This window comes from Hordeum vulgare, chromosome 2H (genome assembly GCF_904849725.1).
Source record: "Hordeum vulgare subsp. vulgare chromosome 2H, MorexV3_pseudomolecules_assembly, whole genome shotgun sequence".
NCBI lineage: Eukaryota > Viridiplantae > Streptophyta > Magnoliopsida > Poales > Poaceae > Hordeum > Hordeum vulgare.
In genome coordinates this window covers 638,903,974-638,931,200 of record NC_058519.1, presented here as the reverse complement: position 1 = coordinate 638,931,200, position 27,227 = coordinate 638,903,974, and the positions used below count along the sequence as shown (strand labels likewise).

Here is a 27,227-nt window from a genome sequence, read left to right as displayed (position 1 = left end):
GGGATATTTCAAACGAATCCAAGGGATCATAGCAATCAACGTAGCATTCATCCTTCGGTAAGAACGAAGGGAAATTAAACAATGTATGAGTTGAATAGTTACTCTCATTAGAAGGTGGGCACGGGTAGCTAGTCTACTCTTCCTCCTTTTGTTCTTCGCTCTCCTCGTCATCTTCTTCATCTAATGAGCTCACAGTTTCATCATTTTCTTCTTCCATAGTTTCCTGCAAAATATTAGTCTCTTCTTGGGCAGCGGAGAATTTCTCCTTAAATCGTTCAATATGGGCATTATATTCATAACTAGTATAACAATAACGAAGCATAGCCAAATTTTCAGATCGGTAAGGAGCACCATCATTATCATCACACCTTTTAAACAAAGCCTCAATTTCATAAGCACCCATAAAAGCAACAAACTCTTCTATATGATCCACATCATAGTAATCATATATACCATTAGCATAAGAAGCCAAGGTTCTATGATCATTAAATTCACAAGAAAAGGGAAGGTGTGGAGCTTTCATCCTAGAGCAACAAGTAACACCATGTCTCTTGCATAGTTCCCAAGCATACCATTTCAACAAATGGATTTGATCCCATAAAAGTTTCCCTTTTTGAGTCAAGCGATAGTCCCTAAAGTATTCACGTTGATCCAACGTGTATCCCATTATATAATTGAATGGGGCTTTCTCAGGATTATTAAAGAAGTGCATAATATTTTCCACATAACGAGCCTCGAGGGTTTTAGGAGGTTCCCCATCTCCATGAGTAGCAAGTACATCTAATTTTTTTGGTATTTCGTGTTCCATATCCATAACTAAAGATAGATAACAACTTAGAACAGCAAATAAATCTACTTAGTGATAAAGCAAACAAGCACACACGAGGATATTCACCCCACGCTATTGCTCCCCGGCAACGGCGCCAGAAAAAGGTCTTGATAACCCACAAGTATAGGGGATCAATTGTAGCCTTTCTCGATAAGTAAGAGTGTCGAACCCAACGAGGAGCTAAAGGTAGGACAAATATTCCCTCAAGTTCTATAGACCACCGATACAACTCTACGCACACTTTACGTTCGCTTTACCCATATGCATCAATTTCTATGCTAGGTTTGAAGCTTCTGTCACTCTAGCCTGCCAATACATAGTCCTATCAACATACAACTAACCCTATGGTGTGATCCACGCGCGCGATCATATGATGGGCACCAAAGGACAGCAACATAACCACAAGCAAATTAAACCAATCATAGCAATTCATCAATCACCGATAGGACAACGATAATCTACTCAGACATCATAGGATAGCAACACGTCATTGGATAATAATATGTAGCATAAAGCACCATGTTCAAGTAGAGGGTACAACGGGTTGCGGTAGAGTGAACCGCTTAATATAGATGGGGGAAGATGATGGAGATGTTGGTGAAGATGACGGAGGTGTTGGTGTAGATCGCTGTCACACGATGATGTCCCGGGCGGCGTTCCGACGCCGCCGGGAGAGAGGGGGAGAGAGCCCCCCTCCTTCTTCTTCTTCCTTGACCTCCTCCCTAGATGGGAGAAGGGTTTCCTCTCTAGTCCATGGTCTCCATGGCGGCGGAGGGGCGAGAGCCCCTCCGAGATTGGATATCTCTCTCTGGGTCCTTCTGTTTCTGCGCTCCCGGATTCTGCATTTCACCGTTTCTTAAATTCCGGAGATCCGTAACTTCGATTGGGCTGAAATTTTAACACGATTTTCTTCTGGATATTATCTTTCTTGTGGCGAAAGAAGGGCTCCAACCGCTTTAAGGAGTGGCCACAAGCCTGCCTGCCGCGGGCCCACCCCCTGGCCGCTGCGACGGGGCTTTTGGGCACTCCGTGCATAGCGTCGCGTTTGGTATGGATATTCTGCGAAACAAAAAACATGCAATAAAGAGGAACTGACACTGGGCACTGGATCAATATGTTAGTCCCAAAAATAGTATAAAAAGTTGCCAAAAATATATGAAAGTTGTAGAATATTGGCATGAAACAATCAAAAATTATAGATACGACGAACACGTATCAAGCTGTATGTGTGTTGAACGCGAAGGTGTCGTCCGTTCGGCGCTAGATCGGGATAGATCGTGGGATAGATCACGAGACGGATCGTGGGACGGATCACGAGACGGATCGTGGGACGGTTCGAGGGACCGATCGTGAAGACGTACCACTACATCAAACGCGTTTCTTAACGCTTCCCGCTGAGCGATCTACAAGGGTACGTAGATTTAATCTCCTCTCATAGATGGACATCTCCATGATAGGTCTTCGTGTGCGTAGGAAATTTTTTGTTTCCCATGCAACGTTCCCCAACATATAGGAGGACCAGAGTCGGGACCGTGTCGCGATCACGAAAACTGACTTGGTTTATATGTCGTATACTTACCGAAAAAGAAATAATTAACTTGTGTGCCAAGACATAAAAATAAAATGGCAAAAGGAAGCCACGCCCCCGCAAGGCAATAGGCCGGGCGAGGCGAGGCGAGCGAGCGCGCGTGTGGTCTTCTCCTTTCTCTTCTCAACACACACTTGGAGTGGTGGAGAGAACTCATTATATAAAGAGGTCAGCTCTTCCTCAACTAGCTGTATAGGACTAAACTTTAGCACCACCACACCAACTCTTGCCATTTTACTCATGGGATCATTTAAGATTTCAGAATTTTGAAGAGAGGCCAAACCCATCAATTCTAACACGCATCTGCCTCAAGTTCTAGATAGAGGTGTGCTAGACCGAGCTCCGTTGTTCTTGGCTCTAGTGTGTATATAGGTTGATCTCCTCCTCCTTCTCGTCAGAGTGGACGGAGAGAATTTCCTGATTAGAGGCTCCCCCTCGTACCCCCTGCGTCGTATCCCCGAGTTAGGCAATCACAGATATGGGTTCTTTGGGCCCGATCCCGGACAAGGCGGGCCGGTTGGCCTCCGTCGGGTCACCAACGGCCAGTCTGGCGAGCTATGGGCGATGTGTGTGTGGGGGGGGGGGGGCACTGTGTTGCGTCTGCTACAGCGCGGCGGTTGGAGCTTAGCGGGCCCGAGCTGGACCCGATTGGGGAAGTTGGCCTCGCGTGTTCCTCCTCTTGAGTTCGGTCTGCTACCGCTTGAGCCGGTGGAGGTTGTCCCCCCCCCCCCACACATGGTTGTGGTTCTGCCGGTCCCCGTGTATGGTGACCTTGTTTTGCCCCGTCTGGCCTGGCAGCATTTGTCGTGGTGAGATGACGGTGGTGTCCTCGTGAGTGTGGTGTCGCATGTTGGTGGACGGTAGGCACGGTGAAGCCGAAGGTTGGTCCTAGAGTGTGGGCGTGAGAGGTCAGGACAAATTTTTGTCGGGTCTGACTTGAATCGACGCGGCGAGCGTGTGGGCGCCACCTTCCTTCTTAAAGGGTGTCGGGTGTACCTCTCCACCACCCCCCTCCATGTATAGGGAGAAATCCTAGGACTCGTTAGGCCAGCAACATCGTCGTCGTCGCAGTCCTTCTTGACGGTGTTGCTTAGTACGTGGCAATCTGATGACATTTGAGTGTGGTGGGATTCTCTCGTCAGCGCAACGATTACGTGATGCTACAACTTTCGTTGGTCCGGTATTGCCCGCATTTTTTCTCTTATTTTTTCTTTTGAGCATGATTGTGTTGTTTGCCCCCGCGTGAAACGCATTGGTGTGTCGGATGGTTGCTATAATAATATATACCTCGAAATAGAGTTTCGCACCGTTATAGGCTATCTATCTCGTTATCTATGGACATGTTGGTCAAGTTTATCCATGGTTGTGGACTGTACACGTGGACATGTAGTTGGCTAAGGTTATCTATGGTATGGACATGTAGAGCTATATGTGAAACCCTCGTGACGATGGTGTTTGCATACCTAAGAAATTCTGTGGAAACACTGTAGTAGTTTAGCTAGCTGAACCTGTTTCACTTCGCCCCTTGAATGACCAGAATTTGCTTATGCCATGCCTTGTTGGTTTGAGCTGGCCGTGTTTGCTCTTTGCTGTTGAATGGGTACGAGTTCGTGCTGAGCTCATCGTGTCATGTGGATCACAGCATATTGCATCCAGAAACACACAGACACGCACAAGCATGCATTTCCAGAGGTCATCGGAGCAAAACATACATTATCAAGCTGCAAGAACAACACGCATCAAGAGGAGAAGGAAAATATACGAAAATCACAAGGGAGATCACAGCACCGGAACAAAACCCTCCTACCTACCTGATCGAACGAACAACGACAAACTAGAGAGCCAAGAAGTCCGAATGAGGGAACTCCATGCGAGGACGACGACGACGACCTCTTCTCCTCCTACGGTATGAGGAAGAGGAGGAAAAGCGCCCGCCGCATCGCCATCATCCCGCCTCTGTGAATGATGCTTCTCCAAAGATGCGTATACCCTCAGTATCTCCATCTCCATCTCAATCAACATGCCCTTTCCAAGCATCTTCTCTGTTTTGAAACTAGTCATCATTTGGGTCTCTAAACTTTGAACGACGACAGTGATCGAGTGCATTGAACCTGGACACCATCTTGTAGCTAGCTAGTCATCGATTCTGTGATGAGTGTGTTGCCATCAGTGTCACAAGCTTTCCTGGCACTCTCTCTCTTTATGCCGTCAGCCCATACTATACAGTCACGTATGCACAATGAGACAACTAGCGAGACCATTTGGACCAGAGTCGGGAGCAGGCAGGTTTTTTAATAGAAAATACAGTACCAGATTAGGTCCATGTGCTGTGGCATCAGGGCTACCAAATGCGTCCTAGTTCTAACTTCTAAGCATTATTTTGTACTCGTATGTAATAGCTGACCTTTAATCTTTCTGTAAGAGAAGTACTAGCTGGCCTTTAATTAACACTGATGAACATGAAGTCCCTCCGACTACAGACACGTACGTACGCAAACGACATGTGAAAATACTTTATCTTGGTATATGATTATCTCAAGCTTAGTTCTTCGCATTTTTTTTGAAGATCCAGTTTGCAGCTGCCTTTTCATTGATTTAACAGAAGAAGAATACAAGAAATAACCTGATCAAGTGATTAGGAAAGGACCGCGGATTCACCAACAGTCTTGTACTCCCATCAAAACAGGGCTGACGAACAAACTTCTCACGTTGGATCCCCAAAAGGGGACGTTATGCATTTTGCTCCGGCCAGACGGCATTGCTTCAGATCGCTACGAACTCGATCGATCACTCACCGAACGCATGGTATGTGTCCACGGAAAGTGCACCCATTTCTTTCTAACCAAATGTGCCACTGCCAAGCCACCGCGATCAGAATGGACCGCTTTTGTTCTCAACATGGATTCTCCTGCAGCCTGACGACACATTTTAATGAAGCCACTGCATGTGAAAAGTAGTATTAGCACCAGTGGAATAAATTAGTAAGCAGTCAAGATACTGAACCCACTATTTAATAAACTGTACAAAAATGCTGTGATTTTAATTTTTTTAATTAAGTAGAGGTGGCGCCCTTAACCTCTTCTGGATAATGGTGCGCAATGTTCAACATTTCACACACGAAAGTGCATTTTCTCTTCTTCTTCTACCTATGTTCCGGATTACTTTTCTTGTACCTAAGTTCTTTATCAGCTATACTGACTTTTCGTCTAGAATTGAGCTCCAAACTTGTGAAGGATGTGGACCAAGTTTAGAAGACTCACGTGAAACCCCTCCCCTCGCGTCGCCTCCCCTCGGGCGACGCTAGGGGCTCCCGAAACCCTAGCCTCCAGAGTTTTTCCCTCCTTCCCCGGCCGCCGCTGCCGCCGGCAAGGGCCGCGGTGGCGGCGGGCCCTGCGCCTTAGAGCCAGGGCGGGTGGTGCCGCGGAACCCCAGCGAGGCGGAGGGGCCGTCGCGCGCGGGGAAGACGGGGGCGGCAGTCAGGGCGGCGTACCTGATGTGCGGCGGCGTTCGTGGCCCCATGGCCGGCCGTGGTCAGGTTGGATGGCGGCGGTGGCGCTCCATCCGGCGAGGGCAGCGGTTGCGCGCAAGGGCGGTCATCGAAGGCTGCGGATCTGGCGTGTCCTGCCCAGATCCGTCACGGCTTGGACTTCTTCGGCCGGTGGCGCGAGGAGGATCGGTGCGGGGCGGCTGGAGGCCCCTGCCGGCATGCCGACGGCGGTCTTCGTCTACATGACGTGCCTCCCTCGGTTCCATCCAGCCACGAGATCGGGGGGTCGTGACTTTCGGTGAAAACCGCGCCGACCTCGGTCATGGCGGACGATGGCGGCGTCTAGGACGTCGTTACCAGCCCATGGCATCGTTGTTGCGGGTCGTGGCACCACACTCGTGATGCTCCGAGGGAAACCTTAGATCTGGATCTACGGTCGGACGATGATGTCATCTTTGATGTCGTTTCCCTCCTGAGGGCATCGTTTTGGAGTACGTGCTGGGTGGACGGGACAAGAGGAGGAGCGGTGTTTGATCTACCGTGAGCCCTACGGTGTAGCCCGGCGGCATGGCGCTGCGGTGGTTCATCGACAGGCACGTGTAGGCGGATACGTGCAGGATGGTGGCGCTGTCTGGCACCGTGGTGGCGTCGACGACAGACCTCGCAAGTATGATGCGTTTGTTCTAGCTCTGGAGAGGGTACGGTGGTAGATGGTGGGGCGGCCTCTGCGCCGGACCAGTTTGGGATCCAGTCTCAGTGGTGGCTGGGCTGGAGCATCAGACTATAGATGTTAGGATTTGGTGCGATATCTGTTTGGTATTTGGCCCGGACATTCAGCACACCTTCATCAAGGAATAGGAGAAGCAACATGTGTTGCCTAGATGGTGGCTTCAGGCTAACTGATGTATTACTTTGTATGGTCTCTGTGAATAATTAATAAAATGGCTGCATGCATCGTCTAGATGCAGAGGCCGGGGGTATATCCTCCTTTTCTAAAAAAACTGACTTTATCAAGATACTGCACCATATCATTTATTTTTAGAAGGAGGAAACGAGCCCCCGGCCTCTGCATCAATCGAGGCATGCAGCCATATTATTAAATATCCCAAGTAACAAAATAGAACTAGCCACATCCGGCGTAACTAATAGCAGACTACGATGCCTATACACCTAGTCTATTACTAGCACGCCATCCAAACCGGTTGAAGATAACCCGTGCGGCCATCTCCCATCGGTTGCACCCAGTAACCATAAGCTCCTTGTTGTCCGCAGGACTGAGTAATGACCACGTACGGATCCAGGACGTTGCTCGGAATATGACATGCAAAAAATTGTTGAATTTCTTACCATTAAAGATTATGTCATTCCTGGTATTCCATATAGCCCACAAAAGAGCACATATCCCTATTCTAATAAGTTTAGATACTAACGTCCACTCCATTGAGCCACGTTGTAAAAATTGAATCGATACACGTAGGTGGGATCACATTAAAAGCTATATGGATAGTGCGCGAAAGTAGTTTTGCGAGAGGACAGTCCAAGAACAAGTGTCTGATTGTTTCATGTTGATCACAATAACAGCAATTCGATCTACCTCTCCAACTACGCTTAATTAAATTATCTTTGGTTAATACCACACCTTTGTGTAAAAAGCACATAAGTTTTTTAATCTTTAACGGCACTTTAATATCCCAAATATGCAATGATCTAGCTAAGGGTCCTGAATTAACCAGATCTGTGTACATGAACTTAACTGAAAATACCCCATTGACAGTTAAAATCCATCGAACGTTGTCTGAATGATCTGATAGTTGTACCTGCATAAGTCTTCTTACCAGATGCATCCATGCCTCCCAACGTGCTCCTACTAGAGCTCGCCTGAAGTGCATATTTATAGGTATCGATTCTAAGACTGTGGACACATAGTCCTGCTTACGTTGCGTAATATTGTAGAGCATGAGATATTTTAAAGCAAGTGGTGTATCCCCAAGCCAAATATCTTCCCAAAATCTTGTTGAGGTACCATCCCCTACAATAAATTTCACCCTTTGAAAGAAATTAATCTTTGTCCTCATTAACCCTTTCCAAAAAGGTGAGTCATTGGGTCTAATTGTAGCTTGAGCTAGATTTCTTGAGGTTAGATACTTATTTCTTAAAATTTGAATCCACATACCCTCTGTCTGTGTGGAAATTCTATACAACCATTTGCTAAGCCAGCATTTGTTCTTTACTTCTGAATTTTCAATTCCCAAACCCCCCTGGTCTTTGGGTCTACAAATCATATCCCAACGTGCTAGTCTGTATTTTTTCTTATTCTCATCAGTTTGCCAAAAGAAACGAGATCTATAAAAATCCAGTCTTTTCCGTACCCCTATAGGTATCTCGAAAAAAGACAAAAGGAACATGGGTAGACTTGTTAAAACAGCCTCCATATGACATAAGCTTGCCCTTCCAGCAACTTAGTTTCGTTTCAAATCTTTCTTCAATACATTTCCATTCTTTAATTGTTAACCTCCTGTGATGAATAGGGATCCCAAGATAGCTAAAAGGTAGAGAACCCATCTCACAACCAAATAGCTGTCGATAAGCGTCTTGCTCTTCTCTTGCCTTCCCAAAGCATAAGAGTTCACTTTTGTTAAAATTAATTTTCAACCCCGATAGTTGTTCAAACAAACATAATATTAATTTCATATTCCTCGCTTTCTCCATATCATGTTCTATGAAAATAATTGTATCATCCGCATATTGTAGAATGGACACACCTCCATCTACCAGATGTGGAATGAGACAACCTATTTGTCCTTTCTCTTTGGCTCTTTCAATGAGCATTGTCAACATATCTGCTACTATATTAAACAATATTGGAGACATTGAATCCATGTGTATTAACCCCTTATGTGTTTGAAAGAAATTAGCAATGTCGTCATTAACTTTAACTCCGACACTCCCCTTATGAATGAAAGTGTCAACCTGCTGTCTCCACTTTTCATTGAACCCTTTCATACGTAAGGCTTGTTGAAGAAAAGACCACTTAGCTTTATCATAAGCCTTTTCGAAATCCACTTTAAAGATAACCCCGTCTAGTTTCTTTGTGTGAATTTCATGAAGCGTTTCGTGCAAAACAACAACACCCTCCAAAATGTGTCGCCCAGGCATGAACGCTGACTGTGTTGGTTGGACAACTGAATCGGCTATCTTCGTTAATCTATTGGTGGCTGTCTTAGTAAAAATCTTGAAGCTGACATTGAATAAACGGATAGGTCTAAATTGTTGGATGCGCATGGCATCCACCTTTTATGGAAACAACGTTATTGTTCCAAAGTTAAGGTGGAATAACTGTAGCCGACCATTGAATAAATCATGAAACATAGCCATTAGATCCCCCTTAATAACATGCCAGCACTTTTTATAAAATTCTGCAGGGAACCCATCTGGTCCCGGTGCTTTATTGTGTTCCATTTGTACTATTGCATCATACACCTCTTTCTGTGTGAATCTAGCTGATAAAACCTCATTCTCCTGTTCATTTAGTTGAGGAATATCCTGAACATTGGTTTCATCCAAAGAGATCATCGTCTCATCTGGTGCACCAAAAAGACTCCTATAATATTCTGAGATATATACCTTTAAGTTTTCATGACCTATTATAGTTCCCTCATCTTGCTCTAGCTGAGTAATTATCTTCTTTCGATGTTTGCCATTTGCAATCATGTGAAAGAACTTAGTATTATCATCCCCATGAACCAGCTTCATCACCTTAGCTCTTAGTGCCCATTTCATCTCCTCTTCTCTCAATAATTTTTGCAATCTAATCTCAGCATCCATTTTAATATTCCTATCAATAAGATTTAGCTGCGCTGACTCAGCTTTGACGTCAAGTTCATCAATCAGCTTCGTTAGTCTTTCTTTTTCTTTCTTATAAATACCACTTTGATTTTTCGCCCATCCTCTAAAGAATCGGCGCAAATTTCTGATTTTGTTTTGCCAAATTTCCACACTGGTGGATCCACCTAAGTCTGTAGCCCATTCCTTTGTAATTAGATCCATGAACCCTTCTCTTTCAAACCAGCTTAGTTCGAATGAGAAGACATTCTTGTTGCCCCTATGATTGGCCTCCCGTGAGTCAACTAGAAGAGGCGTGTGATCTAAGATTGCCCTCTGTAACGCTTGTACAGTGACTAATGGGTATTTATGCTCCCACTCAACACTAGTAAGAACCTGATCCAACTTCTCATATGTTGGTATCTGTAGTGAATTTGCCCAAGTGTATTGTCTGCCAGAAAGACGAATCTCCCTTAAATTAAGACTCTCAATAACCATATTAAACATCGCTGACCATCTTGTGTCAACATTGTCATTATTTTTTTCATTCTGTCTACGAATAATATTAAAATCTCCCCCACCATAATTGGTAATGTTTCATCTCCACAGATTCTCACTAGATCTGCAAGAAAATCAGGTTTGAGCTCCAATTGTGCCGCCCCATATACAGCCACTAGAGCCCACTTAAAACCATCAACTTTCGACCTTACACGAAATTTGACGGAGAACTCACCATAGACCACACTCATCACCTCTAAAGTCTCGCATTTAACCCCAAGTAAGATCCCACCGGATCTTCCCCTTGGTGGTAGACAATGCCAATCAAAATCAACCCCTCTTGATAAACTATTTAAAAATTGAGTTGTGAAATTATCTCTCCTAGTTTCTTGTAATGCCATGAAATCCAGATTATATTGTATCGATGCTTCTCTAAGGAACCTTTTTTTAGCCAAGTCCGCCCGACCTCTGCTATTCCAAAAAATTCCTTTCATAATTCATCATGAAATTTTTTCTTTTGTTTAACTCTCGCACTCCTAACCGCTGATTCAGGATAAACCTTCCTTTTCCAAGATCTCCTAGTTTTTTCGTGAATACTATTTAAGTCATTATGTGTTTTGTGAATGATACTCCGCATGTGAAGAGGCCATATACCCCTCCAAACCCATATCATCCACATCGTCTACTTCCCCGTCTATATGTAAAATGCTATCACATAATGTTTGAAGTTCAGCACCTCCTAAGTCATTAATATCTGAATCATTCATAGGTTTAACCGCTGCTAGATTTTTGATAAACTCTATGGTTCTGTCAACTTCTAAATCAAGAATATCGTTGATGGACTTAGCTATATTTTTACTAGATGTACCCATAGAAATTCCTATGTCGCTAGCATTAATCATGATCTCAGAGTCATATAAGTTTAAAATAGAAGCAGTTTGATCAATAGACAAACCTGTAGTTGTTTCAGCATCTCGTAATTTTGCAGCTCGCATAGCACGTCCCATCAACATATCATTAGCATCAGGCTTCTCCTGAATACGCTGACTGAAATGTCTATCACCAGATGTAGGATCCGTTATCCCACCAAAAGAGATCACATCATCATTAGTAATCTCATTGTGGGTCTTCCCTGTTACCACAGAATCAAAGTGCTGGTCAAAAGTTGTTTCCTGAACAAGATTATTGTACTTAGAAAAGAGCACTTGCTGCTTACTATTCGAAGTACTATGAGAAGGGACATGACTAGGAGAACGGCTCGCCTCCTGCTTACTATCTCGCATGAGCAATGGCACATCCCTCACAGTCGGCGATGTCGGAGAAGTGTGACAGCAGGCCTCCTGCGTGTTATCGTGCACAAGCATATGCAGTGGCTCGGCCCTCCTAGCCAGCGGTACTGCAGAGGATGCTTGTCTGTTCTCCTGAGTAATCATATGCGTGGGTAATTCCAGCTTTGATGTGGAGACCGATTGTTGAATTGGAACAAAAGGGGTTGGCTCAACATCTGCCTCCTTTTGTACAAAAGCACTGCCAAGATTGTATGATGTACTCATAACATCAAACGAACCAAAACGTAGTGTCTCCATGGGTAATTTCGATGTAGAAGATGCACCCCCAATAAGCGGTTTCTCCTTATTAGAGGAGGGAGGAGGGTTAGTGTTATCCTTTGACTGATCGGAATGTTGATCATTCGCATCCCCATGATCCTTGTCCCTATCCTCCCCATCGGCCATGAGAATATCAGCACCATTTGGCTCCTTTTGTGGCACCTTCTCGACCTCCACTTCAAGGTCATAGTGCACACCATCATAAGACCACGGACCAAAATCAGGAATCTGGTCAACATCAAGCACCATCACAAGCAATCTGGCTATCCCCCTTTTGCGTGTAAAAGGCATATCTACTTTCTCAGTCTTCCCAATCAACCAACCAAGGCTCCATACGATTAGGAAATCATTAAGAAGAATTTCTAGAATGCCTGAGAATCTGATCCAAACCTTCTGCAACCTAGTACCCTGTGGTGTTGGTTTAATGCATTCCTCAAACTCAAGTAAACACTTGCTGCCACTAACCTTACTGACCCCAAAAGTGAGTAGACGTTGAAGATCCTCTCTTCTAGGAAACTCAACCTGGAAGGTATTTTGATCCACCCTTATTGGTTCCCAATTGTATGCCTCAGAAACAAGCCTTCTCATCTATTGAGATACTTGCTCAGCAGTCAAATCCCCATTCGTGACTTTGACGAGACCCGTTCTTGAGCTCTCAAGACGAGGTGGAGTTAGAACTGAAGTGGAACCTGGTGTCTCAAAAAACATTAGTTTGCTGTGGCAAGCCCCATAGATGCTCATGACCGGCTTAGGAGCTAAAAGTAATGGGCATGCCATATCAATATGACCAGGCTTTTGACAGATATCACACAGATCCGTGGTACAATCCACAACGAAGTGTCCGGGAATCCCACACCTATAACATGTCAATTTTTCTTTTTTGCGAGCCGCCTTGTTGGCTCTCGCTACTTCCCTGTCCTCCGTCGTTATAGTTGGTAGTTGCTGTGTGGGCGGGGTGACACTTGCTTCCTCCCCGTCCGCTTGGGTGACTTCCTTCCACATTGGCCCCGAATTGTTCCGACCATAGTTGCGTACTACACCCCCGCCTCTTTGCCAGAAATTAGCACCTCGCGCCCCTTCCACAAAATTGCCTTCGGGAGGCTGGAAGGGACGATGCCACTGATTGGCTCCTCCCCCAGGACCTCCTCCGGCGTTCCAATTCGACCGACCACCACCTGGACCGCCAGCAAACTCGTTCCAATGATTTGGATATCCTCTGTGTCCATGGAATCCACCTCCGCCACCGCGGTTATGAGCTCCTGGACCACCTCTTCCAGCACCAGCAGTGCCGCGCCCCTGACCAACAGGAACGGTAGCTCTCTGAGTATTCTCCCGCGCGCCAACAGCCACTACAGTAGATACCCCAACAGCAGGTCCTGCTACCGCAGATGCAGTCGTCGCAGGCGCAGTCCCAGCCGGCGCACTCACTGCAGGCGTAGACGGCGCGCCTTGCCTCGCAGCCTTGGAGCCAACGCAGGAATACGCCTCGTTGTGCCAGAACGCGATGGGAAACCAGGGTTCGCCCGTCTGCTAACCCCAGATATTCCCGATCGCGATCCACGCTCGATTTTAGAAAGAGGAGAACCACCAGACGAGGAACCTCCCGTAACAACAGCGGTAACCAAATCAATCACGCTAGAAGTCCTAACCGGAATATCTGGTATACTCTGATGGACTCCTACAACGGACTGGGCCACATACCCAGGCATGTCGAGTCCAGCAGGTTGAGATTCCGGCCCATCTTGGCACAGAATCGATTTCAGACGAAATTCCCTGGCCTCACGAATCCCAAGATCCGTTTTGGCTGTAGCATGTGCCGTCGGCCGTGACATCGCCGCCGGTCGACGTGATTTCTTCCTGACCGGTGCTTGTTTGCAAGAATGGAGAAAGTCCGCTAAAGTAAGAGCCGGAAGACGTACCTTCGGTAGCGGTCCCTTCCATGGTCTTACCGCGTTCGCCGAAGTTCGCCGGTGAACGACGCGTCGGAGAACCTCAACCCTGTCTTCGTCGTTAGCCGTCAGGCCATCCCAAGTAGGGTCCGAATCAGGAACGAATCCGTCTATGGATTTCGCGACCTGCTCCTCGGAGTATCCCACCAAAATGAATTCGCATACGATGTTGGAAGGAATTGGAGAAGCCGCCGGTGTGTTCTGGAGGTCATCGTCTTCGTTCGCCAGAGCCCAGAATCGGCCGCCGACGAGACCAAGTCCCCTGCCGGCCGGCGGGGAGCCCATCGCATGGCACACCCCTCCTGTCGCCTCAGAATATAGTGCGGTACTTAAACGTTTTGAATTGCCACATCATGACTGCAACGAAAACAATCACCAATGAGATCCACGGAGCATTTGCCTGCAGCAAATTACTAGTAGAGTAGCTCACATGTCTGCACCTATTCTTGACAATGGCCAGCTCAAGCTTTGCACCCAGTTGCATGGGATGATAATCATATTTATGGCGTGATCCCTGCTGTCGTTTGCATCGACGCGCTGACAGAAATGTTCACGGACATAAACTGAGTGACGCCACCGACGACATTGATCTCTTGCTAGCTGCTTGAGGAGATAAGGAACTTGCAGGCTGAGCAGGCACCTTTATACCCTGAGCTTTTGCATGATTCGGAGCTGCCAATCTTGGCCACATCTCACGAGATTCCCTTGGCTCTAGCAGCTACTTCCTTCTAACCTAGGCTGCATCACGTCTAGGTGCACTGCCAGGTTCATCGACCCAGCACCAAGATCATGTACTACATTGTACGCCGCAGTCCACACGAGGCAACAAGCCAACAAGTTTGCTAGTAGCTCGTTAGTCTCTGGTCTAGACTTATAAATAGCTGCCGCCGCACGGCAGATTAAACAAGTCAGTGAAGTTCTAGCTACCTAGTGTGTTTGATTGTCACCTGGAGTTCTTATCAAATCACTTCAGTAGCTAGCTCATACTACACCTTGCATTGCCACTGTTTTAAAAGTGTGCATCGAGGGGATAGAGCTTTGCACAGTGAAGTATTTGGGAGAACTCTGGGTGGCAACCAACAGTATCAGTAGGATTTTAGAGTGTTTGCGCTTTGGATATTATAGTGGTGTCTCCATATAAATTATGATTCATTGGTTCGTGGGGATTTATCGAGTTTGGCCTCGTCGGGAGTTCTCTTCAAGCACTTCAGGATGCGTCTCTTCAGGAACTTCTCTGAAGTGTTTGGGGGAACTCTTGGTGTTACCAAGCATTTTGTAGATACTGGTTACCTACCACGAGAGATGCACTGGTTGACCGAGAATCACGTTTTGTATTACCGGGAGTTCCCTTCAAGCACTTTAGGAAGCACCTTTTTCAGGTATTATGTGAAGTGTTTTGGGGAACTCTTGGTCTAACCAAGCACTTAGCAGATATTACAGGACATAAACCACACAAGATGTACTACAAATCACGTTTGGTATTACTAGGAGTTCCCTTCAAACACTTTATGAAGCGCCTTTTTGAGACCTTATGTGAAGTGTTTGGGGGAACACTTAGTGCAATCAAACATTTACCACACACCGGTCGCGAACCTCAAGAGTTGCGCTAATGGTGAACCATGTTTGTTCTTACCGTGGGTTCCTTGCAAGCACTTCACGAGCATTCTTTGAAATGCCATTGTGAAGTGTTTGGGGGAACTCTTGGTGATGCCAAGCTTTATTCAATGCGAGCCAAGAATCAAAGGGGACGATCATCAAAACGCATGTTTGGTCTTACCATGGGTTCCCTACAAGCACTTCACAATGCATTATTACAAATGCCACTGTGAAGTGTTTGGGGAACTCTTGGTGATTCCAAGCTTTGCTCAATGCCGACTAACAACTAGGAGATATGATCAATATAAAGCAAGTTTCGTCTTACCTTGGGTTCCCTGCAGGCACTTCATGGGGCATTATTCGAAATACCACTGTAAAGTGTTTGGGAAAACTCTTAGTACCACGAAGCAATCGCTTGGTATTGTTTCAGATGATCCTACAAGATTTTGCATCGAAACCACGTTCAGGTATCGACATGAGCTCCTGTCAACAAGTATACATTGCATCATCAGAATGTCACTCCCAATGATCTTAAGGTTTAATGTGAAGTGTTTTTTGTCGAATAGGTAAGAGGTGGGGGATATAATTTTGTAGCATCCATGCCCACCTCCTTGTTCAAATGCACCGGTGAATGGATGGGCTCCCATTTGATTTTTTTTTTCTTTTTCACTCACACATGATTCAGACCCAAATGAAGGAGTGTATGGAGAACTGGCCAATATACACGTGGGCCCTTCACGACAATGCATGCACGATGACACTTTTCAAACAATCAACCACAACCCTTTCATTTTGCTGATAGTGTCTCAAAACATTTCAAGTTAAGTCAATCTATAGGCTGAGTGTTGGTACACAGAGGGTTAATGAAATCAATGAAGACGTTGATAATAAAATACTTCCTATAGAATGTCATGAAACACAAAGTGACCATGATAAAGAGAATGAATTTCATGTGTGTTCGAATTCTACTATATTTGCTACACAATAGGGGGAGATATTTTTTAGAAAAAGCTCTCCAATGCTGAAGAGACTAAGGCTTTTTTTCTCTACAAGCTCCTCTACAAGATATTGTGGTGGGAAATGATGATAATAAAAGGAAGCTATGTTGTGTTGTTGCAAGAGTTCAAAAAACCAAGGACAAACCTGCTCTAGACGAATCATCAAGAAGGAGTGGTATGAATAAAATCAGGATATAGGAAAAACTATGATTAAAGCCATTGAGAGGGCAATGAAGAAAAATCTGGAGAAAAATCTATACCCGTTGTTCTAAATAATGTTCCTAATTTTATTTCCCACACTACTAGTAATATTGGTGTCAACTTAGATTGGGAAGTTAATAAATATAGTACCCTATATTATTATTAAGGACCTAAAATCTAGAAGTGATTTGTTTAGTGCTAGATTAGGGAAACGGAGCAGAAAATATAATACCGAGCAAAACGTAAAAAGCTTTAACCCTAATGCTATTGCAAACTTAGATTCTGATTCTGATTGCGAAGAGGATGATGATCTAAGAGATGAGATGTTGATATTGTTTTCCTTATTTAAACCTAAGCCAAAAAATGCTTCCACTAGTGATTTCACCGTCAAACCAAAGGTACGTTGCAGTACCAATAATTGTAGTTACAAAAGAGTTCAAATGGCTAGTGTTCTTTTGAACAACATGAGTTTAGGGGAATAAAAGAGAAATTTTCTTCAAGAAACTACCTATGAGTAAAAATTTGAGTTGATACATATCAAGAGATAAACAAAGTGCTTTTCACTGCCTCCTAGGTGGCTGGGGTTATTGCCCATTTTACCCTTATATGGCTTTGGCAGCTAGCTGTTGTTGCTTTGGGTGACTCGACTATGGGGTGAGTGAAACTTTGGTTCTAGCTGATACATGTGTAGTTAATAACTACTCTCTTCGTCCGAAAATACTTATCATAGTAGTGGATGTATTTAGATGTATTTTACAATAGATATATCCTTTTTTGTGACAAATAATTTCGGACGGAGGAAGTACATGACTAGAATGAGTCCTATGAATAAGATGACACGGTTCAAACAGGGGCGAGTGCCAGTTATCTTGCAAGGTTTGGCAGGTGCCATATATACCTAAATTTGTCTATAGATACACCTAGTATATATACTATGTATAGCAGTTTGAACCAGTAAGATTGAGCCTGTGTTAGGCCTGATTGTTTCCTACTGGTGATCTTGATACATCGATCAATGGGTTTGTGAATTGTGAGTTCCACTACTAGGAAAAAGGCTATAGATGATATAGACACTAATGTCGCACTAGACAAGTAGTGCGTCACTACTATATAGCAGTGGCGCATCATGTGCAGGTGTGTCATTAGTGTGATGGACATTAATGACGCACCACACACTCGATGCGCCACTACTATATTTTTTATTTTATTTTTATAAAATTACTAATAACGCACCATGACAGAGTGCGTCATTACTAGTTTAGCTAGTAATGACGCACCATTCATCTAGTGGGTCACTATTATATTTTTTTTTTTGCAAAACTACTAATGGTCACCACCAGCTCGTGCGTCGTTAGTAACCAGCTGATGGTGCGCCATTAGTAGTTTTGCAAACCCTCGTCCAATCCGCCGAATCCGGCGACCAAGGTAGGCATCCGGAGCCGCCCCCGTCGCCGTGCCGTCCAGCCCCTCCTCCTGCAGCCACCCTACCCTCCCTCCGCAGCCAGGGGGTCCCGGCCTCGCCCTCGCCCTGACTCCCCGTCGGCCGGCCCCGGCGACCGGACGAGGAAGCCCGGCAGCGCCACCAGTGGAGGGTTCATTGCCGTCGCCCGGTCCCAGATTCGCGTGATCCACGCGAATCCGGCCCCCGTCGCCTCCCCGCGCCCATCGCCCGTCGCTCGCTCGTCGCCTCGTCGTCGGTGGTGGTGGCTCCGCCCTCCCCCTCCCTCCGCGTCGCCCAGGTCGAGCTCGTCCTCCTCCCCTCTCCCTAAGTTGGATGAGGGGGAGGGAGGACGACATGTCGCTCGTCAACGGCGGCGCCGTGCCGCTGCGCGTCCCCGAGGCCGCCGCCGGCCCGGCCGTGCTGGTGAAGAACCTCTACCTCTCCTGCGACCCCTACATGCGTGGCCGGATGCGGGACTTCCACGGCTCCTACATCCCCCCGTTCAAGCCCGGATCTGTCAGTCCTTTTTCAACTCTGACTGCTCTTTCTTCTTGTTGTTGGTTAATTCATGTTTACTGACCAGAGAAATTTTATTGTGTCAAAGGTTATAGAAGGGTTGGGCGTGGCAAGAGTGGTGGACTCCACTCATCCGGGGTTCGTCGCCGGCGACATTGTTTCGGGAATGACTGGCTGGGAGGAATACAGCCTGATTGACAAGCCTGAACAGCTGAACAAGATTCAGCAAAGCGACATACCACTCTCCTACCATCTGGGGCTTCTCGGTTAGTTTCTTGCTGCTATTTTACTTATCCGGTTGAATCCTGAAGCGTCCACGGTATGTATCATGAGTGAAGATATGCAACCATGCGAAGGACAACACCTACTGCACTTCATTCCTTTTAGAAAGTCTTCCCCTGCTTGCACGAATTTTTAATGTGTAATCTAGAAGAAAATGGAGGTTAGAGTAGGCACAAAATGAATAATGGTATGTGGTTGAGGGAATGTCGATGTTGTAACAGGGACTAGTGTATGCTGAATTGCTGATCCATCTAGCTACTGTTTCTGATATTGCTGTTTGTTAACTATTCTTTGTTCCGACATGCTTAATAATACCCTGGTCTTCCCTGCAGGCATGCCTGGTTTTACAACTTACGTTGGATTCTATGAAATCTTCTCACCGAAGAAAGGAGAGTTTGTCTTTGTTTCTGCTGCATCTGGAGCAGTTGGTCAGATTGTCGGTCAACTTGCAAAGCTCCATGGCTGCTATGTTGTCGGAAGTGCTGGAACAAATGAGAAAGTACATTCTTTCTTCATGTACTCTCGTCGCATAAATTGTCTTCTTCCATGATCCTGACTGAGGCTAGCTGGTTCTTCTTGTTCTGAAGCGCAAGACTGGGTGCACCTTAAACTGCAAGTGCAAGGATTGCCATAATCCCTTTGGGGCCAGAGAGGGTGAGTACACCACATTCTCTTGTTTCATGTGTGTCTTTCTGCATGATCGACCAAACTCGTGTAATTTAAATTTCTCCGTTGCTCTGCATTTACAAAGCAGCTGGTGTGTCCAATGCTAGTCCAGGAGAAACCACACCACCATCAAGCACTGGAACGAAACCCGACCGATGCCATTACAAGGTAAACAGATGCAAAAAAGCGGGGCTATTACTGTGTGAAGGTGTGTACTCTTCCCCATGCACGCTCTATCTTCATTTGAAAGCTTAGACATGCTTCTTTTTTCTCTGATCCTGACTGAGGCTAGCTGACTCTTCTTCTTCCTAAAGCACAAGGTCAGGTGCACCTCATATTGCAAGTGCCTAGGGTGTGACAATCCCAAGGGGGTCAAAGGTAGTGAGTACACCGCATTCTCCTCTTTCATGAGTGTTTTCTTGCATAACCTACCATGCTCGTGTGATTTCCATTGTTCTACGTGTACAAAGGAGGTGAGTTGAACACCGGATCAGGAAGTGCTGATGGCGTAGGCAACATACCTGATGAAGCAGTGCAAACGACCACACCATCAATTACTAAACCAGGTCAGGTTGATACTACCAGCATGGCATATTGTCCGGATCAACCCTCACGGCCTATGAGCGAGTGACCAGGATTCTAGGTAACTGAGGTAAGTTTGCGCCTCCGCTTATCTATGCAGTTTGCTGGGAGAAATCAATGTTCAGTTGAGAGTTAGTAACCCTGGTGATCTACTCCTTTTGACTTGTCCTGTCCAAACATGAGGAATCTTCAAGAATGATGGAAAAGTAGATGGTTTACCAAAACTCATTGAAAGTGTTGTTATTGTAGACATGTCTTTATCATCTGATGTCCTTTAAGGCCTAAAGGGTTGTTCCTCCACTATTCCTTTTCATTGTCAGAACTCAGTAGTGTCATATGCAGGAGGAAATTTGAAACAAGTAGATTACAGCATTGCTTAGCACTCATTTTGTTGTACAATGACGTTGCTGAAGTCCTTTTGTTGTTAGTTGCTGCTGTCAAGGACCATGATGCTTGCATCGTCCTCACATCCACCATCTGGTGGACAATGGAAATGTTAACACATGCTACAACGAGCTCTGGGCCAACCAACTAATAAGTTCCATAATATAATTTAAATTTGACTGCTCTAGTCTGTGTCCTTTGTTAGTTCATGAATACTGTCAGTTAACCTAAACATGCGGTCTTTATTAACAGCATTGCATTATTATTTACTTTCACGCCATCCTGCTAACTTTGGTTATTGTCTTTAAATTATGAAAATATTGCTTCAAGACTATGCTTCATGGTTATTGTAGAGGAGCTCTGCTGCTCAGGTGCTACACAAACGGAAGCATTCCGTGGATACTGAAGGTGCCCTTGCAGTTGCAGAACACACAGTGCAAACTGAACCATTGGCTAGTGACACCAATACACAGACAATTTCATCTCAGACTGAACTAAATACAAAGGAGCATCAGGCTGCAATAGTTATTCAATCAGCCTTTCGAGCATTCTTGGTATTATATTCTATCTTTGATTACCATATTATTATTGACAATTGAAAAGAAAATCATGCAAAACGTTGCATTTTGTAACCTGCTCAGGATTCCGCTTTAGGCCTGCAACTTGGTAAATGCCACAAAATGTTCGGTGATAATTTAAAAATCATAATGGATGAAAATAAAGGGGAAATCGGATTCATGTGATCTTTATCCCTTTTGTTATTAATGACAAAGTTCCGGTATATTCTTCATAAAGAAGATCTGTAGTGGAACATGATTGATTGATTCCATTAGTGAAAGAATTAGCAAAGTAAATAGATACATCTCTCCACGATATGTTAACTTAAATATTTGAGTTGAAAGGTATTAAGCTACAATGTGCTCGCTCTGAACACGAATATAGAAGGCACAATGATCAACATGGTACTAGAATTGTCTAAATTGCCCCTAATTAATATTTGTCAATACATTCAATGCAACTGCTCTCTGTTCCACCATCACCTAATAGCACCAGCATCATCAAATAATCTGTGAAAGGAAATGCATGCATGTATGTGAAGTAGACAAGAAATGAGTGTACCGCCCAAAGGTGCTTCTTTCTCTACTCCTATCTATTTATCAATAGAAATCTCTAAGCTTTTCAAGTGTTGTTATTTGCTAGAGGTTGCTCTTTTCGCCTATGCATCACTAGCATTGTTGCTCAAAACATGTAAGTAGAGACCCATTTGACATGTTGATGATTTCATCTTGTAGGTTGCCACGCGGATGCTCTTTGGACTACGATATGGACATGAAGACATTTGTTTTAGTGCCAAATATTACTTACTAATGCCCACAAAGTATCGTTGTGTATTATATTTGCTATGGAGCTATGTATGTATGGATGCTATGGAACTATATGTATATATGGATGCTATGGAATTTTGGATGTATGCATGCTATGGAATTTTGATATATGGATAATGAAATTTGTTATGCAACTTCGCATATATGTTATGTGTTGTGGATCAGTAAAACTATTGGGCACATATTATGTATTATATATTTGATATATATGTTATGAGCTGTTGAATTTGTGGTTTTGAAACAAAACATATATATGCTAGAATACCAGATACTAATGGAGCACCATGGGCTATACTAATGGTGCACTGTCTGGTGCGCCATTAGTATATATGCCCTGAGAGGCATACTAATGGAGCACCATGGGCTATACTAATGGCGCACTGCCTGGTGCGCCATTAGTATATATGCCCTGGGAGGCATATTAATGGAGCACCATGGGCTATACTAATGGCGCACTGCCTGGTGCGCCATTAGTATATATGCCCTGGGAGGCATACTAATGGAGCACCATGGGCTATGCTAATGGCGCACTGCCTAGTGCGCCATTAGTATACCAGTTACTAATGGCGGACCTGTTGTGCGCCATTACTAAAAAATTCTAATGGCGTGATGCTAGTGACGCACTTGTAGTGCGTCATTAGTAGCCAAAACAGGTGCACCACTAGCAGGCCTTTTCCTAGTAGTGTTCACTCCATGGACAGAAGAATATACCAATATAGGATCTAGCCGGCCAACCAGGGATCACCATTTCACTCAAAAAATAGCGATCACAATTTTCAAAATTCATGGAAGTTGAAACCATTAAGCGCCCAAGAAGAATTGCCTTTACAAATTGAAAAATAATTCAAAATTGAAGTTGAACTTCATTTTTAAGAAATCTTGTTACCGCTGAGCCAAATAGTGATATCTCATTGTTGAAACCCACTTAGGGTTAGCTCTTTTAATAAATTTTTTGGGCTTTCAGAATAAGTGACCCCCTACCCACCTTATTCTAGAAGTCTAACTAAGAATATATTTTTAGAAGCCTACTAGTCAAGCCTTAGTTAGTAGACTCCTAAAAAATAAATTGATTGGGCTTCTAAAATAAGCTGGGTTGGGGGCAGCTTATTTTAGCTTATTTTCAAAGCTATCAAAATAACTGACCCTTACCCATTGACCGATACATCATGCTCACTTCCTGACCAAAATGTAATTTTGGATTTTGGTTATACTTCCTGAACACAAAATAACATATATCCGTCACACCTAAATATTATTTCTGGCTTCGCCACTAGGTTCAAATGGAACATGGACAATGTTTACGCGTTTGCTCACTCGAGTGATATGATAAGGAGGACTTTTGGATTGATTTCGTGCAAATGCTTGGTTGTAATGATCCCCTGTTCACTATTGAGGAGATTTTAATATCGTAAGGAGAAGTTACAAATAAATATCGGTTGTAGTACGAAATTTTTGTAACGACTTCCATCCGTGATAAAATGGCTAGCCATAATTTTTGCTGCTCGCACGTAATATCCAACACAAACACTAATTTTTTTAAATAGTTGTGGCGTTGACATATTTGGTATGCTAGCTTTGTACAAGTATTGCTGGCATGGATATAATTTGAAACTCCACCAATGTGTAGGCCCTGCCGTGCTGATCAGTCAAAAGATACTGGTGTCATTGGATTTCTATGTACTTTACAGATAAATAATATAGTGTTGTCGCGTCATTTGTGTAAACTCCAGCATTAAGTTTTGTCGATATATAGAATTGTTGGCAAGTCCATCGCTTCTCAAATACATTCACTTCCAATTCTTCACAAAATCCTTCTTCATAACTAGCGAGCTCCTCTTAGTAATGGACCCGTCAGAGCTTGTCGAATCGGGACAAGCCCCGTGTGCGAACCCCCGTCGACAGAGCCTGTGGAAAGTTTGGGACTCCGCCGTCTTGACCAACCTCCCCTCTAGCCCGGTTGGTTACACCATAAGCTCGTCATGGGCAATGCAGCCAGCCCTGTCTGGCGAATCATCCCACTGCAACAGGTCTGCATCCGTTCAATCCGGCAGCTATGCCACGAGAGTCGAAGCTGCCAGGAATCGAGCGAGGGCACATGTGCTGCTTTGCGGCTGTCGACCTCTATTGATAAACGTATGTCACACACAATCCAGACCCAACTGTGGAAAGGTACCGATAAGACAAAAAATAGTTCTCGATATATTTTGAGCTAATTTGCTCAATTCAACTCTATCTAGTGTCGCTCACATCAATATGTGTATATATTGTGATACATAGACAACATAGAGAAAGTATTGATACTCATGGATATGGTTTGATCTAGTCCACGTATGAGAGTTGCTCGACTATTCTATTATCTGGACCACTCACACAATTGATCGATGAGATGCAACTCAAGAACGATGTGATGCGAGGCCAAATCCAAAATTTCAAGATGCTTTGATATGCAATTTTAGTTGGTGTTATGCTTGGCTTCGTTCTTCTAGCTCGATCGGTGGCAGGATTTTGTCTCGTGGGAGTCACTACACTGATGATGTTTCTTAGTCGATATTGTTCTCCCAGCTCTATCATCATACGTCAACTGTTATTTTAATATGTATATATATTTACAAAAAGAAATGAATTTAAAATAATAAAATCATAAATAATAGAATAATACATAATAAAATTATAAACTACACATATATAGAAATATAAATTAATGTGTACAAAATATATAAAAATATAATAAAATTGCATAGCTATGGCTTTGGCCACGCTGGCCAACGTCACCAAACACTACGCCGCCCCCAAATACAACCATCCGTATAAACCCTGATTCCCCACCCACCACACCCAAATCCATCCACACCCCGCCGCATCGTCGCCAACGTCCAAGCCCCGACGCTGCCTCCATCTCCGGCTTTAGCGCCGTCATCAAGGACCCGTCGGCATCTCCATCACCGTCTTCTCCTATGTCTCCCCCTTAAACGACCCTCGTTGTGGTCTCCGCTTTCGGCGCCGCCATCAACGAGCCGCCAGCCCCGTCGTCTCCGTCGTCGTGTTCTCCGGCGCAGCCTCCTGCGTCTTCGCGACCGCCGATGAGTTAAAGGTAGTGTGGAATTTTTAGTGTAGTTGTAGTGTTGAATTTTGAGTGTGGTTGTAGTGTAAGATTTTAGTATAATTGTATAGAATTTTTACTGTAGTTGTAGTGTAAGATTTATTGTAGATTTTTTAGTTTAGTTGTGGTGTAAGATTTGAATGTAGTTGTAGCTTTTTAGAATTTTTTGTCGGATTATAGCATAATATTTGAGTGTAGTTGTAGTGTACTCCCTCCATTCCTTTATATAAGGCGTATTTGTTACTAAGTCCAAGGCATATTTAGCATTTTCAGCTTGTGCTCTTGAGGCTTCAAAAAACAACATAGAATCATCTGCAAAAAACTCTACTTATAATAACGTTGCCTACAGAATCTCGAAATTAACTAGCAGTAGCAGACATGTTAACTTTTTTTATTTTGAAGAAGCAGACATGTTAACAAGTAGACCAGACGCCACGACGCGGACTCAAATCCCTGATGAAGATGAATACGACCCGATCGAGTCCTTCTCCTTGATGCGCCGGTGCCCAAAAAAACCAGCTGGAACGAGTTCTAGGCCAAGAGAACTCTACGTACGTATATAAGTTGCGTATATATATATATAGACTCTCCAAATTCAGCAGTAGCAGTAGCAGATACGTTGACGAGAGGAAAGGAAACGCCATGACGCGGGACTCAAACATGACCGAGTCTAATCCTCGATGAAGATGGATACGATCGATCCGAGTTCTACTTCCTTGATGAATACACGAACGCGATTCTAGTCCTCCCCGCCCCAATAAATATCCCCGGCCGGTTCCCAGCCCCAACCCAACACGCAAAAGAGCTCCCATCGTATCGTTGGTCGTCGCTTACGCCGCAGCTTTACTAGCTAGGTTTCGCTAGGGTTTCGATCGTATCGCTTTCGCCTAGCTCCTAATCCTCGGATCAATGGCGGCCGCGGAGGGCGAGAAGAAGATCACGCTCAAGAGCTCAGATGGCGAGGAGTTCGACGTGGACAAGACGGTCGCCATGGAGTCGGTGACCCTCCGCCACATGATCGAGGACGAGTGCGCCGACAACGCCATCCCGCTCCCCAACGTCAACTCGAAGATCCTCTCCAGGGTCATCGAATACTGCAAACAGCACGTGCAGGCCAGACCAAAGCCGGCCGACTCCGCCGCCGCCGACGCCTCCTCCTCCTCTTCCCCAGCCGCGGCGCCAGCCCCCACCGTGGACATGAAGAACTGGGACGCCGAGTTCATCAAGGTCGACCAGGCCACCCTCTACGACCTTATCCTGGCTGCAAATTATCTTGACATCAAGGGACTACTGGACCTCACTTGCCAGACTGTCGCCGACATGATCAAGGGCAAGACTCCCGAGGAGATCCGCAAGACCTTCAACATTGAGAATGACTTCACACCGGAGGAGGAGGCCGAGATTCGCAAGGAGAACCAGTGGGCTTTTGAGTAGAGAAGCATATATAGGCGTTTCTATTATGTCGTTGTAATTCTTCCGCTCTTGTTGGGGTCGTTGAACATCGTAGAGAAAAAGAGTATGCATATATGTAGGCAGTGCTAGTAGGTTTAATTAGTAGTGCTCAGTATTCATCATGTCCACATCCGAATTTTTTTTAGAAAATATTTACTTGAAGTGGATGCTCCCTTAATTAGTATTTTTAGACTATATACGCAGTGTGATTTGGGATTACCAAAAGAAATGACATATACAATCATCGAACCATAACGAAGCAAACTGATACAGTGACCTTTGAGCGCGTGATAGAAGAACTAGTCAACTATCCTTGTATACTTTCTTTTTTTGAAACAGAGGCATAAGCTTTGTCTCATCCACTAATTAAGAGAGGAGAATTGTCTCATCCACTAAGTAAAAGAGGAGAATTGTCTTATTCACTAATTAAGAGAGGAGAGTCCAATTTTATTGCTCCCGTTATAACCCAGAGTTTTGCTTCTCTCTTGATCATGCCTCAGCCTAGACGAGGCGAGCGGTCTTTCGGCCCGGCCCGCGGCCTGCTATGGACCGGACCGAGTGGCCCTGGCCCAGTCGAAAAATCAGCCGGTCTGGGACGTCAATTTCGGCTCGAGAAAACGACGATCCGGGCCTCCTATGAAGGCTTTGACCGGTCCACTCGTTGGGACCGAAGAAAGGCATATCCCTGTAGACTACAATCACCTTCGCCGCCGTGCTTCGTCGTCGTGGCCACCAGCAGCCACGACGATCATCATGATCTCGATGCGCCATAGCCTCTTCGCACCGCTCGCCATCGCTGTCTTGCATGCACCGCCACCTATCTTAAGTTCTCGACCCCTAACGT

General features: G+C 44.9%; 2 protein-coding genes and 2 long non-coding RNA genes across 5 annotated transcripts; 3 read left to right on the top strand and 1 right to left on the bottom strand.

Moving 5' to 3' along the window:
• Window positions 1-4,090: 4,090 nt before the first annotated feature.
• LOC123431093 lies at window positions 4,091-4,577 on the bottom strand. The gene is made up of 2 exons (XR_006623030.1): window positions 4,229-4,577; window positions 4,091-4,138 (listed from the first exon to the last, which is right to left on the bottom strand). It is a non-coding gene; the product is annotated as an uncharacterized LOC123431093 (long non-coding RNA).
• A 13,367-nt stretch (window positions 4,578-17,944) lies between these two features.
• On the top strand, window positions 17,945-19,652 carry LOC123428872 (2-alkenal reductase (NADP(+)-dependent)-like). Its single transcript, XM_045112985.1, has 5 exons — window positions 17,945-18,532; window positions 18,621-18,798; window positions 19,147-19,313; window positions 19,402-19,468; window positions 19,588-19,652. The coding sequence occupies exons 1-5, from the start codon at window positions 18,350-18,352 to the stop codon at window positions 19,650-19,652; spliced, it is 660 nt and encodes a 219-aa protein (XP_044968920.1). The 5' UTR covers window positions 17,945-18,349.
• A 6-nt stretch (window positions 19,653-19,658) lies between these two features.
• LOC123431092 lies at window positions 19,659-21,829 on the top strand. Of its 2 annotated transcripts, XR_006623029.1 has the most exons (5): window positions 19,659-19,688; window positions 19,795-19,858; window positions 19,951-20,132; window positions 20,800-21,000; window positions 21,739-21,829. It is a non-coding gene; the product is annotated as an uncharacterized LOC123431092 (long non-coding RNA). The 2 variants fall into 2 exon arrangements; XR_006623028.1 differs by lacking the exon at window positions 19,659-19,688 and having other exon boundaries at window positions 19,709-19,858.
• A 4,008-nt stretch (window positions 21,830-25,837) lies between these two features.
• LOC123431091 (SKP1-like protein 1) lies at window positions 25,838-26,365 on the top strand. Its single transcript, XM_045114930.1, has one exon. It carries the CDS (start codon window positions 25,841-25,843, stop codon window positions 26,363-26,365), a length of 525 nt encoding a protein of 174 aa, XP_044970865.1. The 5' UTR covers window positions 25,838-25,840.
• The last annotated feature ends 862 nt before the right edge of the window (window positions 26,366-27,227 follow it).